At 35.2% G+C, this 14,503-nt stretch overlaps 1 protein-coding gene across 7 annotated transcripts in view; it reads left to right on the top strand.

Annotated features, from left to right (window-relative positions):
• PPARGC1A (PPARG coactivator 1 alpha) overlaps positions 1–14,503 on the top strand; it is a 739,235-nt gene that overhangs the window by 284,548 nt on the left and 440,184 nt on the right. The window contains exons 1-2 of one of the 7 annotated variants that reach the window (XM_031942837.1): positions 12,266–12,397; positions 12,986–13,153. The exons of 5 other annotated variants lie outside the window; for them this stretch is intronic. In XM_031942837.1, coding sequence (XP_031798697.1) covers positions 13,148–13,153 — 6 coding nt within the window. In that variant the 5' untranslated portion in view covers positions 12,266–12,397; positions 12,986–13,147. Of the gene's footprint in view, positions 1–12,265; positions 13,154–14,503 lie in introns of those variants that run through there. One more of the 7 variants, XM_031942836.1, reaches the window with a different exon arrangement.

Raw genomic sequence — 14,503 nt, 5'->3', positions numbered from 1 at the left:
TGTATTACTTTTTTTTTTTAAAAAAACAAACTCTTATTCACCCAGAACCAAAACATACTATGGATTTCAAGGTTAAATGCATCTTTTAGTATATTACAACTTGATGTCTTTTATTTATTCTGATTCTGTCGGAAGGATGTTGTATATGTTGATCTATCAAATTTGTCTATGTCAAATTTTGTTCTGCATTCCTATTTTAAATATTGAGATTTTTAAAATAAAATGACACTTCTCTAGACTGACCAAGGGAGTATGAGAATTGGTCTTTTCCCCTCTTATTTGTTAAGAAAATATTTTTTTTAGTTGACATTTCACATGTTATTTTGAAAAATTATAAGTTCAGTTTATCTGAATCAAAATATGAATTTTAGAAACATACTGATATACAATATTTATGTTTAAATACCCAATTAATTTTTTGTTATGAAATACATTTATCTTTGTTTTTGAAAAATGACAATTTCTTCTTTCATCTGAAAAACTCTAAAAATACTTTGGCATGAGCTAGCCAGTGCGTGTCATAATAATTTGGTACTGCTCCAGTCACACAATTTTACAATGAATCTTGCTTTTAATATACTTTTAAAATTGTTATTCTTTTAATGAATTAAAAAGAATGTTTTTACTTCTTTATGCTTCTCAACCCAAGTGAATATTTGTCAAGTAGTAATATGTCCAGATTGCAAGAGAGATCATATTTTTCTCCTTCAGTTTTTAACTAGTGCTTATAGACTTTCATTTCATCCTGACATTGATAGAGCTCCGTCATCTAGAGGAAGCTAGGCAACATAATGGATAGAGTGCTGGTACTAGAATCAGAAAAAAAAACTTGAGTTCAAATCTAGCTTCAGACACTTCCTAGCTATATTATCCTAAGCAAATTTTCTTCTATCTGCCTCATTTTCTTTAAATATAAAATGAGAATAATAATTAGCACATAATCAGGGTTTTTCTGAAAATAAATTTTAAATGTGAAAATATATGTAAACCCCATAGCACAATATTTAACAAACTGTAGTTGTTCAAAAAAAAATCTTCATTCATTCTTACTTTCTTTCCTTTGTTTTGCCTTACTCCCTCCTTCCTTCCTTCCTTCCTTCCTTCCTTCCTTCCTTCCTTCCTTCTTTCCTTCCTACTTTTTCTCCCTTTCTTTTATAATGTAATGTTTTAGTATTAAAAATATTCAAAGCCTTCTCTTGATGTGACATTGCCATCAATAAATTCATAAAATTCTCTACCCTACATCAAATTGTAATCTTCTTCACATCAGTTTTCATATCATATCATCATATCCATATCATATCATACTTATGTGAGCCAATGAATATCTTTAACTACATCTATTACTTAACTGACTTGCAATGAGAAATAGAGATAGACAATGGACTTGTGATTTTATTAGTATAGGAAAGCGTTGGAGATGAAAACTCCATATATTACCGAGAAATTTCCTATACCCTGACAAATTAAAACAACTTGCACAGTGTCACATAGCAATTATATGCCAGATGTGAGGCTTAAACTCAAACTTCTGGATTCTGAGGCTAACTCTGTATTCACTATATCATGCTGCCTCTGTCAGTGAGAAATAGGAAGATTGCAGTTTTTAAGCTAATTGATTGTAAATGTTTGGGTTAATAATTATCTTTCCTACTATATTGTCTACAATAGAAATGTTCAGCTATATTAAAGGTAGTACCAATGCTACTCCTACTAAAGGGGAAGCTATATTGAAGGTATAGTTCAGCTATATTAAGGATAGTACTAATGCTTCTCCTACTACAGAATTAAGTGCAAAAATGCCTCCTGCTAAAGGAGGCATTTTTGCACTTAATTCTTCTGTACACAATCTTATGTTATGCAAGTGGTCCTTTTGAAATTGAAAAAAATGTTTTTGTTAAGAAGTTTTGCTTTTAAAATGTATCTACTATTTCTGGAAAAACTTTTGTCTTGACCAAAAATTTTTGGTCTTTCTTTTTTTTTTTTATTTACAAGATATATGCATGGGTAATTTTTCAGCATTGGCAATTGTAAAACCTTTTGTTCCAACTTTTCCCCTCCTTCCCCTCACCCCTTCCTCCAGATGGCAGGTTGACCAATACATGTTAAATATACACATATACCTTCAGGGTGTTATTTGTAAATATTAAGTTTCATGCTATCTGTCACAAAAACATTTTTGTAAAATGAATATTAGACTGTCTTCTTCATCAGTTACAATACTTGTGAGTCCAAGTGATAAACATAGTGAAGAGCATTTTCTGGATTGGTGTTTCTATATTTATGCTAAGTAAAATCTCTCTTTTTGTTTGTAACTGGTTTTCAGCAGTGCCTGCAAATTTCTCTTCAGATTGATTTCATATATATATATATATATATATATATATATATATATATATGTATATTCAACAAGAAAAATATTTCAATTTAAAAATAATAATAATAATAATAATTTTGTTACAGTTCAGTCATGTTTGCCTCTTTGTGATCCTGTGGACAAACTATCCATGGGGTTTTCTTGGTAAAGGTACTAGAGTGGTTTGCCATGTCCACCTCCAATGGATCTTTTTGTCAGGCAATCCAAGGTCACTCTTGCTCAGGGTCATATAGCTAGGAAGTGTTGAGGCCAGCTTTGAACTCTGGCCTTCCTTATTTTAGAGCACTTCAGGCCCACTGTTCTATCTGCTGAATAAAAATGAATTATAATGAGAAATAGAACAGATATCATGCTTCTGTGTGGTTTTTTTGCTTCCACGAGGGGAAAAGATTCAATTTTAAACTAATACACTTTAAGTTCAAATTTTGCCAGTAACTCTGTGACACACACAGTTCATCTGCCAAAGGTCTATGTTGACTGGTAGTGACGGCAGCACATTGTGCTGTCTTGTTTGACTTCAGTAAGGTATATGTGTGTAATAAATAATCATTAGACTGCATTCACTGTCAGATTGAGCAGATTCACTGTGGAAGTCTGACTTTTGTTGAATTCAACATGAACTTTGTTTCCACTGGGGGGAAAAAAACTGTGTCTATCTATTTTTTATTTTTTACCAGAGAGGCACTTAAATATATCTACTAATTTTTGTAGTTGCTTTACGCATCTCTCTTCCCCCAGGTTCTTCTTTCTTCCCCTAACATGGTGTATGGGACACAGTTGGGAAGATCCAGCTTTATACAATATCCTTGAAGGAAGCTAGAACTTTTTTCTAGTTTTGTAGGAAAAAGCAGAGAATAATGAAGCACACCATAAATATCCCTCCTCCAGAATTTATTTCTTCTGACTCCCAGATCATGTTCAGGTACTTATTGATTACTTCTTATTGAGATTCTGTTTGGAAAGCTAAACCCTCCTGTTTAAATTACTTCTTTCATCTCTACTGCCCTATATCCTGTATCTGCGACCCTAGGAAAATCATATCACTTCACTCTTCTCATCAATAAAATTGAAGGCTTGGAATAGTTGACTTCTTAGGTTCCTTTATGTTCCAAATCTATTTGCTTATTGATTGATTAAAAGCTACAACCCTTTGATCCCAATGAGTTTGACCTCAACTCTAATTGTTCATATTCAATTCCCATTTCAACTGTTGGTAGATGTAGACAGAGTTTACATTTAGGACTGTCAACTTTCTTTTAAGTGATTTTATGTAGTTTCTTTTAAGTGATTTTGTTTAGTAACTTATTTCCTTTGCTTTTTTCATTGGAATTTATGCTCCTTCATTCTAATTTTGCCTTATGAGATGATATAAAGCTAATTTGTCTTTTTTATTAATTTTTTTCAACATAATTATTATATTTTTTCTTTCTCTTCACCTTTATCCAAGTTAAACCTTATATTTCTTTCAGCCATTCCCCATCAGCCAGGGATTTTTAAGATCCTTCACTATCCTACTTCTACTACTTTAACTATATTCTGGTTTGTCACTGTGTCTTTTAAAATGAATACCTATAAATGAAAATTCCAGAAATGATCTAACCTATATAGGGCACAATGAGACCATTAGATCTCATGATTTGTGCACTTTAAAGCTTTCATAGGTGCTGCTTCACACTTTGTTGTCTCATATTGATTTTCTGGTCAACTAAAAAAAATCCTAAGGTCAATTTCGCTTGGACTATTTCCAAACCAGGTCTTTCTAATTCTTTATTTCCACAACTTTCCTTTATATACTGGTCTTTACATTATAGCTTTTAAATTATGCATGTGAGGGCACTTGCTTTTGACCAGAAATCTGGCATTTTGAAGTAGTTTTGAAATTTGATCCTGTCATCTAGCTCTTCTTTCCAGACTTATACCATGTATAAACTAAAAGACTTTATTTTCTATATCTTCATCATTTGTAGTGAAAAATAAAAAGACCTGGATACAAATCCCATTCCAATATATTGTTAATGTTTAAGTTTCTCCTCATTCATTTTAAAAATGGGAGTAACTGGGGTAACTAGATGGTGCAGTAGATAGAGCACCAGCCCTGAAGTCAGGAGGACCTGAGTTCAAATCTGATCTCAGACACTTAACACTTCCTAGCTGTGTGACCCTGAGCAAGTCACTTAACCCTAATTGCCTCAGAAAAAAAGAGGAAAAAAAATGGGAATAATTATATTTACATATCTGCCATGGAGTTTTGTGGTCCTCTGAAACTATAAAGACCTTGCAAAATGCTTTGCTATAACAGTGTTCTATTTTTGTAGCATTTCTCTGACTTAATATCTCTCTGTTATACCATGTAAAGGGGAATAGGGAAGAGAAAAACTGACTGAATTAACCATCACTGTTTCTTGAGCTCTTAATAAGTAACCTTCTTTTCTGGACATTATCCTCAGAGATTCATATTTCAAGTCTTGATTTTGTGTCTCATCTTAGAAAGATAAAATTTAAAACTTTATGATGGAGATAAAATATGTTCAAGTGCTGTAGACCATTGGGAATTGCTCATTTGTCTTTGGGTTCACATGGGACAACAAAGATGGAAAAAAATGCTTTTTAGTCTTATGATATTGACCATCCTCTGTTCCATTTTGCTTATTCATAAAATGAGTGATTAGTGTCCAATATTTAGTTGAAACCAATTGAAGATATAAGGATAAACTAGTTGTGCATCGTTTCTCATATATAATGCATTAACATATGCAGATGACCAATGACATTGTTTTTAATATCAATGTTAGAGTAGTCATTAATAAAAACAATAGTACATCTTAGCTTTAAAATAGCAAAAGATATAATTCATTATTGTTGGAGGAAGGATGGTTTATTTGCAGGCAGAAGACTTAGTTATGAATCTTCGTTCTCTTGAGTCTGACATGTGACTATATGAAAGTCATGTGACTTGTCGGGATCTAATTTTTAAAATGAGAAAGCTGAAGTAGATAATCTCTAAAATCCCTTGTAGTTTTAACTTCTGATGCTTAAAGCTACAGGTTCTTAACCAGGACTCCAATACTTGTTTTTTAAGTATTTTGAAAACTATTTCAATAGAATTAATTTTCTTTGTAATTACTCACACAGTGACACACACATTCATTTATATATTTTATAATAGTATTCTGAGTATAGGTTCTGTCAGGGCCTTATCTAACTACTAGAGGTATCCATGAGACTGAAAAAAATAACATGTTTTATTTCATAAAAAAATTAATGGAATACTAACAAAAATATTTTTCATGGAAACTTTATACACATGAAAGTTTTAAACTTATTTTATTTTCAGTGTTTAAATTTGGTGATGTATTGGGAAAACAGAGACAAAACAACAGTGCTTTGCTAGAATGAAGCTAATGATCTTTTAATAATAAAATATAAAATTTCTCATCTTCTCATTAAATTAATTTTTTCATTTCCATTTGGGGGTTAAACAATCTTGTCTTACTCTGGAAAAGAAATACTAGCAATAACTCCAATCAAAATGTGTATATGTTATTGTTTTTACAATGATTTGAAAACTGAGGGAAAACTGCAAAAAATATTGAACCTTAAATCTACATGGTATCTATCCCTTAACAAAGATTCATATATTTAGAAAATCTTGATTTTCTTCACCCAAAATTTCCAGGTTTCATCTAGATCCCAGAATATTAAAGCTGAAAACGACCTTAGAAACTATCTAATGAAATACTCCCATTTTACAGAGAAAGAGACTGTGATATTTAATTCTGATGCCATGTGCTAGGGAAGATGCAGGCTAGAGAGAGAATCCAGAAAAGGCAGAGCAGTGAAAGACTTTCAAACCATACTATGTATGTGTTTGATGAAGGTACAGGGGACTTTTAGTCTGGAGAAGATAGGATTTGGAAACATGGTCAATGTTTTTAAGTATTTGCAATATTATCCCATGACAAAAGAAATACATTTATTCTTTCATTTGATTTTAGAGGACTGGAATAGGGTAAAAGTTAGTGAGGGGGAAATTGGGTGCGAAATAAGGAAAATTTTCTTACTATTTAGAGAAGGGGATTTTGCCCTCTGTGGCACTACCCTCATGACAGGTACCCATCATAAGTAACTCTGACCACCACTGAAAGTAGCACCAAGCCTTAGCCAACCCAACACTAATTACCCATTGCCCAGCTCCCTCTACTATGGGAGTCCTGCTGTCACATGGTTGCTGAACCCCACATCCCTGTGGCTTTCGGGTTTTCCAGAGCACTGCCTTTCTTCTCCTCAGCCTCCTTGGACCCTCTGTTTCCTTAGTTAGGCACCTTCTGCCTTACCATTGTTTTTCAAGTCTTTGGTACTTCTCTAACCTGACTTTTAACTCAAATTATTACCTGGTCTTTCCATCTGACATAAAATAAACGAGCTCTTCTTTAAATGTTGTTTCTCCTTTTAGAACATGAGCTCCTCACAATCAGAGGCCATCTCTATTTTCTTTGGTATCCAGCACGATTTTTGGTATAGAGTATTTCCTAAATACACTGGGTAGCTTCAGCTCTCTCTCATTGGGATCTCGTAGCGACCTGATAACTACTTGTTGAATAGTACAGAGAATATTCTCTTCTCTTTGTACTGAATGAAATCGCCTCTGAAGTAAGAACTCTGAGGTTCTGTGTTTTTAAATCTCAGCTAGTTCTCCTGGCTAATGAGCTACACGCCCAGAATTCACTCAGATCTTTTACCTTCATGACCAAGGCTGCTTCTGCTACGCCGTGACATTTGGCTTATTGTCGACAGACTCACGTGGACGTGCCCACTAATTGTTCAATTTAGCCGATTTCAGATTGTTTGCTGGGCAGTCGATCGGGTTTTGTTTGGTTGCTGTGAGCCATGCATCCATGACAACCAGGAAACATGGAAAGTTCATTAAGTAATGCTTCAAGTATTTGCTGTGTGTCATGATCGGATCTCCTTTTTGACACCAGCCGTTGATTAGGCGGTTTTGAGTTTCATTTAGAGACATGAATTTATCCCTCTCTCCATGTCCAACCCAGACTCTCAGCTTGGCTCTGCAGTGAGAAGCCAAACACCAGATGGGACTTGATCATGTTAGCATGAAGCAGTGGAAAGGGCACTGTATGGAGAGAGTCAGAGGGTCTTGATACCGCTCTTGGCTCTGTGGTTTATGGCTGGCTTTGTGACCCAACCCTGATGACCACATTCTTCATCTGTCAAATGGGTGTAATAATAGCTACTTTTCCTTTTCTCACATTGCAGAGCCAGCAACTCTAGGTCATACTTATAGCAGAACCGGGCCTTGGAATCAGGTTCTTGCACTCATATACCACCCAGCCATCATCCAAAATCTACTTGCTATACTGAAATAAAGACAAATGCATGTGACCTCAGGAGTCTAACCCTTAAAAGGATAGAATAAATAATCGTTTCCTCTGATACACTTAGATGTTTGTTTACAATTGATTAAATCCTTGAGAGGACAGGCAGGAAAACAAACAAACAAACAAACTCACTAATGTGTTAGATCTTCAATTTCAATCAAGTTTCATTTGAAGATTAATTCTACCAGAAAGGAAAGTTATATTTTAATGGGATAATAGAGTTGTATATTAATGGGACAATGTGATTGACAAACTGTACAAACTGAAGAACCTCATAATTTTATATTAAAAATGATTGAATTTACAATAAAATATGTTGCGGTCATCCATACAGTTAGTTCTGCTAAAATGATTGTTTTGAAAACATGAATTTGTTCCAATATTAAGTGACATTCAGGAATAACTCAGAGCATAACTCAGATTTTGTATTAGCTTTTGGTAATGCAGAAACCTTCATTTCACAATTACTAAAAGGCTGATGCCCTTCCAATACCAACTTTCATGAGCAAACTTTTTAAAGATTAAGTGTCATCTTTATTATAATGGATATTTATCTTCTGTTGCAGTAGGAGCTATTGTTTGAGGAGGGCTTTTCTACATCTCCCCATCGGCCATCTTCCACCGTGGTCTTCTCTGAGGCTTTGGGATTACGGTCTGCCCAACTTGTATGGAGCTGCCGGCCCCCCTGGCATGAAAACAGGGATATAGGTTGAGTAGCTGGAGACTTGGCAAACCAACACTGATTCTTATAGTTATTTTTGTATTTCTTAACCATTTAACATACATAAAACAGTGCTATGATTTTTTTGAAGTTCAAATCTTTTTTTTTAAACATATCCCTGTTAATATTTTGTGTGTTTGCCCTGAACTTCATTTTCTCCATAAGCCCTATGGTTTTTTACTGTGATATTTTATATAACATGGTAGTTTGGGGACATGTATATATCTAGGTGTAGCAGAAGTGATTGTATATAAGTTTAGGAAAATAAGCCATTGTATCCTCTCATTCCCTTCATATTATACTAATGAAGCCCTGTTTGTTCTTTGATGTACAACTTCTCCTATAGAGTGAGTGCTGTGACATTGTCAATGGCTTATTTGTACAATCATTCTTAAGGACCTACTGTGTGCTTTGTCCTAGTTGAGGTTCTGAGAATAAAAAGGCAAAAATGAAACTGATTCTGTCATCAAGTAGTCAATTGGGGGAGGCCACTTATACCCAAACTAGTACATGGACAGAGACAAAAATACATGGTAATTTTAAGGGCAGACATCATAGATTGCTAAAAAAAAAAAAAAAAAAAAAAAAAAAAAAAAAAAAAAAAAGACATGGAAATGTCTTACTTAGATTGTGGTGCTTGAGATAATCTCTGAAGGAAACTAGACATTCTAAAAGTGGATATAGTATAGCTTCACGGAGGGAGATAGAATGCTGTGGGTGAGGAACAACAGGAAGACCCCTTATTGGATCAGTCTGTGAAGGAGAGTCATTTATAATAAGGCTGGAATGGTACCTTGGAGCCAGATTATGAATGGCTCTAAATGTCAAACACATGATCAGAGAGTGAAAAGAGCTGTGGTCACACCTTTGGGTTATTTTTATATCATTTTGGCAGCTGTGTGTTAATGCTTAATAAATGCTTGTTACTGAGCGGAGTGATTTAGAAAGGGGACACGCTGAAGCAAACCAATTAGAGGACAATTGAGCCACACCAGGTGAAAGTGATATCCTGATATAGGGTGTGGCTCATCCAAATGGAGAGAATTTATTGAGCCAAGAATGACAATAATTAGCAACTGATTGGGTACAGTGTGCACTGCACTCTGTAAAAGCTGATGATTCATGGAAGAATAAAGGTGATCTGGGTAGAACTTGGGAAGGATAGAAGATGGAGATTGGTTTCAGTCTAAAGATGATGAGTTTTGGACTGGACATATTGAGTTTGACATGTTTCAAATGTTTATCAGCCATGTAATGATATTATGGAGGACAATAGAGATATTAGCATTGGAAACAAAAATGAGGCAGTCATTGTCATGGAAATTTTAATCAACTTTTATAAACAAATTAATATTTGTTATAGAGAATTAGTAATCTTGTATGCAGCATAATTCTCTTCAAATAATATCAATCAACTAGTATTTATGAGTGGATGAGAGTTCTGTCTTTCAATTTCCTCTACTTTTTTCTTACCATCTTTTTCTAATGTCTTCTTTTCTTGACATAATCCAAATTCATTCTACTCAATGGTAGTTGACTGTAACTGGTCCTCTCTCTCTCTGTCTCTGTCTCTTTTCTTCCCTCCCACTTTCTTTTTTTCTTTCTCTCTACCCTCCTCTTTCTTTTTCTATAAGTTTCTGGTTGGAATGATGGTGAGGTGAGGTGGGAGGAGAGAACAGAGATTAATTAAGTGGGTAGTTAAAGAGCATTGTAGAAATGTGAAGTTATAAAGTTATACAATACTGAGAATATTCCAATAAAAAGACAGAATGTAGAACTCCAAAATACAGAGTCATTAAATATGAAGAGTGTAAGAGACCTTAGAAATCACAAGGGCCAGAGGTAAGATTCACTGTCCAGGCTTTCACAGATAATGGCAGAACTAGAACTATAATGCAAATTTCCTGACTTATTTGAATGTTTCAAAAATGAATGAGATGAACTGTAAATATTAAGCTCTTTTTATTCATCTGGTTGTAATGCTCTCTTCTTAGAACTCATGACATTTTGATGGTAAGTCACATCTGCTCTATGCACCTAATTTCCAAGCTCATAGAATTCCTAAAATCAGAGTTAGAAGGCATTTTAGGAAACATGTAAGATTAGGAAATTGAGGATGAGATGTTAAGTAATGGACCCAGGAACCCATCTGAAGTATGAGTGGCCCTCTGGTTTCCTGGCGCCATATTTAGCACTCTATCCACTATGTCACCTAAGTAATCGAAAGCATGGTGAAGTAAAAGCTCCCATCCTTCAGCTAGGTATAAGCAGAATTTGAATTCTCTTCCTCTGATTTCAAATCTACTATTTATAACATTGTAGCATGCTTTAGGGTGAATGATCCCACATTCTGTATTCTTTATATGTGTAAATTTATTGTTTAAATAAAGATCAACAGAATTGCTGAGATTATTTTCTTTCTTTTCACAGACAAAACTTTGGATTAGATAAGAATGAATTTTTAAAGATCTTATTTGAGATTTGCTCGGACTGATTAATGCTATTGATACTCTTTCCCTATCCCCGTCCCTTTGAAAGTGCAGGAGCTGTTATCACAGAAATGTGATAATCTTTTTATTATGAATAGCTGGGATGGACCACCATGGCTCCCAAGGAGGTATTCCATTTTCTCAAGTAAATAATACATGTTTTCCCCATAATTACCTGATAGACTAGAATGGCTCCTTGGGATCCATTCTAGTCTATTGGGTAAATGATATGTTTCTTAATAGCATTTTTACCCAACAGTGAAGCTTGTGAACTAATGATATATATAGTGAGGCCTCTGTGGGAGATTGAATTGAGGCAGTAGCTACTTTTATAAACTTGCAGACTAGGCCTTGAACTCTCACATTCAGTGGAGATAACATTTGTACGCAATATTACTGAGGAAAATGAATGCTGTGCAAAAGTATGTCATAGTATTTTCACTGTGTGCCTGAAGGAGACAACATGGTATTATTCTGTTTCATGCCAGTAACATCCCACTTGAATTGCAACTTTTTGCTGTTATGAAACCCGTTTTAATATTGGTCAAGAGACATCCCGTGTCTGGATTGCATCCAGTGTTTTTTTCCTGAACAATGGAATAGATCATTGCAGAGAAGATTAGTTGTTTTGCGTGGTAACTCATTATAAAGAGTACAGAATTTGGAGTCAGGACCTGCTTCTGACACCATCAATGTGACAATAGTTAATTTTTCTAGCCCTAGTTTCTGTTTTACAGAGATGATATCTATTGTATTTACCTCATAGTTCTGTTTAAGTAAAAGAAAATATTTTATACAAAGGCTATATAAATATTATTGTTTTTATTATTATAACCAAGGCATTCTAATTGAAAATAGTTATTTCAATTATTGTTATGAACCTGGACCAAACATGACATAAACTATTCCATTAATTTGACATTTCATTTCTATGATCTTCAAAAAAATATGAATTGAGTCATATCTTTTTTTTTTTGGCACAAAATTGTTCTGATTATCCTTATATTGCCAAAAGAAATACTTGTAGCATGAATCCAAATTGTAGGGCATTTTTAATGTATTCAAAGCCTAAAGTGAATGTCAGCTCATATAATATGATGATTCCTCAAAGTAATAAAAACCTAAAGCTAAAGCCAATATGGCAAACCTTTGATTGGATTTACCTCTGCTACCCAGAAATTTCATTGAGTTTTTCTGGTAGCTTGACAGGACTGAGATCTTTTTGCATTTCTTTTCTTTGTAGGTGTTCCTCATGGTCAATTCAGTCTGTTCTGGGCAGACTTCTTCAGAGACACCCAAGAATTACTGTAGTTGGTTTGATCCATTGTCTAGCCAATATTCTGTTCTGGTAGGAGAAATAAAGAATGGTTTGTGGGAGGCAGAGTAGTGACCTTCACTGCTTTTGATTCAAAAGGTTAGCCATCCAGCCTAACCATTTCTCACTTCTTGGCTTATTACCCACTTGAGTAGTATTCTTAAGCTAGAATTTATCAAAAGGTCCATCTTTGTACTTCCTAGAAATATATTGAGTTAATTACTGAGGGAGCTCAGGAAGGGGGCTCAGTGGTATTGATGAGAACTCCTCTCAATGTCTTGAAGGTGATTTTCCACTCTATCATGATGTTGCTTATAATCAAAATTGCAAAAGAGGAAACTGATGGGAATGTCACCGATGTAGTTTACAAGTCAGCACCAAAAATGTTGTAAAGGGAACACTGTGGTGTTTTTAGAACTGAAGGGAGAGAATTTAAACTATTGAGGATGAAGTGCCTTGTTTGCATTTTATTGATTTCCTACCTATTGATTTTAACGGATGAACTGTCTGCGTGACAGAAATAAGAGTGACAGGCAAGCACAAGCTTGGGCATCTCTGACAGGCCTTAGCCCTTCAGTGGAAGGAGGAAAGAATTACATATAAAACATCAAGGGTATTCACTCATCTAACTTGGTATAGGTAATAGATTTTTGCATTTTTCCTGTGCTTCTTTCTGAAATTCTCCAGGGAATCAGCGACCTGACTTGCACATGGTTTTTCATGGCGGAAAGCCCGAGCGTATTCAACTTGGCTATATCAACATATTTGGTGGCAGAATAGTTCCTGAATTTGGCTGCTTGAAAGTCTGTCCAAATGTAGGCTACTGTGTCAATCAGACCAACTGCCACCATGAAGGTAAATTGGGATGGAGCCACCTGAAGAGTTACAATTGGAATGAGTCTGGAACAGCCACTCGTCACACAGACCTAGCCGTTCGATATGGAGAATACAATAGAGCCAGAAAAGGATCCCAGGAAAATCCTTGCTACATGTATATGGAAAGGGCCAAGGGATTAGGTGGGGTATTCTTGGGTTCCTCTCTAACCCACTCCAGTTCTGCCTCTTTGGGGCTATGCCCCTGGCAAGTGTTGATTCCGTGTGCCAGAGGCCATTTGTGATTTATTTGGAGCCAAAAATTTTCCTTTCCCAAAATAACCACTCTTCTGGACTCCCACAGAGTCTGCACTTCCAACCATGAAAGCCACGCCTTGGCCAGACATTGTCTCCAGAGTCCCTTGTTTGAGTCTCCAGAGACTTTGGTGCCCTTCCCCAGCAGAATTAAATAGGATAAGTGGGCATAAATAGGTGGCTTTTTGGATGTTGGTGTCTTTCCCTACTCCAATCCATTTTTCATCCAGCTGTTAAAGTGATATTCCTAAAATACAGGTCTAACCATGTCATTCCCAAGCTCAATTAAACGCCAGTGGATCCCTGTTGCCTTCAGAATAAACTACAAGCTCCTTTATTTGGCATTAAAAACTCCTCGCCATGTGGTTCCAGCCAACATCATTTCCAGACTCGCTGTACATTGCTACCCTTCAAATACTTTATAGTCCAACCAGAGTGGCTCCCTTGCTAGTACTGCCATACAATGTACTATCTCCGGTCTCTTTTGTATACACAGTGTCCCCTAAAACTGGAAGTGTTTGATTTTGCATATATTTGTATTCATATATTTCCTAATATTTATATGTTGTGTATCAATACATCAATACATTTTATATAATGTATGGTATGATATGTTGTACTTACCTTCCTAATCAAAGTTTTGTTAAGGAAAGGGATTATTTCATTTTTATCTCATTAACCCCAGGGCTTAGCCCAATACTTGGCATATGCAAGGTGCTTAATAAGTGCCTATTGATTTACTGATTCTCTTTCCAATAAACACTAAGTATTTCCCAAGCATCAACCATGTGCTGGACACTGCCAAGCTCTGGGATACATAGAAAAAAATTGAACTATCCCTTCTCTCAAGGAATTCACATCCTAGGAGTAGAGTAGGGTGTCTGAGAAGGTTGGAGACACTACAAATACCCCCAAGGCAAATTGAAAATTATAAAACTAAAGGCAAGAAGCAGTTAGAAAAAAACCCAAGAAAACTAATCCCCCTAATTTATAAAGCGTTAGATCAGCCATTGGTATTGTTCTCATTGTAGGTGGATGCATTGAGAATGTGAACCCTGAGAAGGAAATAAAAGCTTC

Source organism: Sarcophilus harrisii, chromosome 6 (assembly GCF_902635505.1).
Source record: "Sarcophilus harrisii chromosome 6, mSarHar1.11, whole genome shotgun sequence".
Lineage (NCBI taxonomy): Eukaryota > Metazoa > Chordata > Mammalia > Dasyuromorphia > Dasyuridae > Sarcophilus > Sarcophilus harrisii.
The sequence above is the reverse complement of the archived record's forward strand: the minus strand, read 5'-3'. Positions and strand labels throughout refer to the sequence as shown.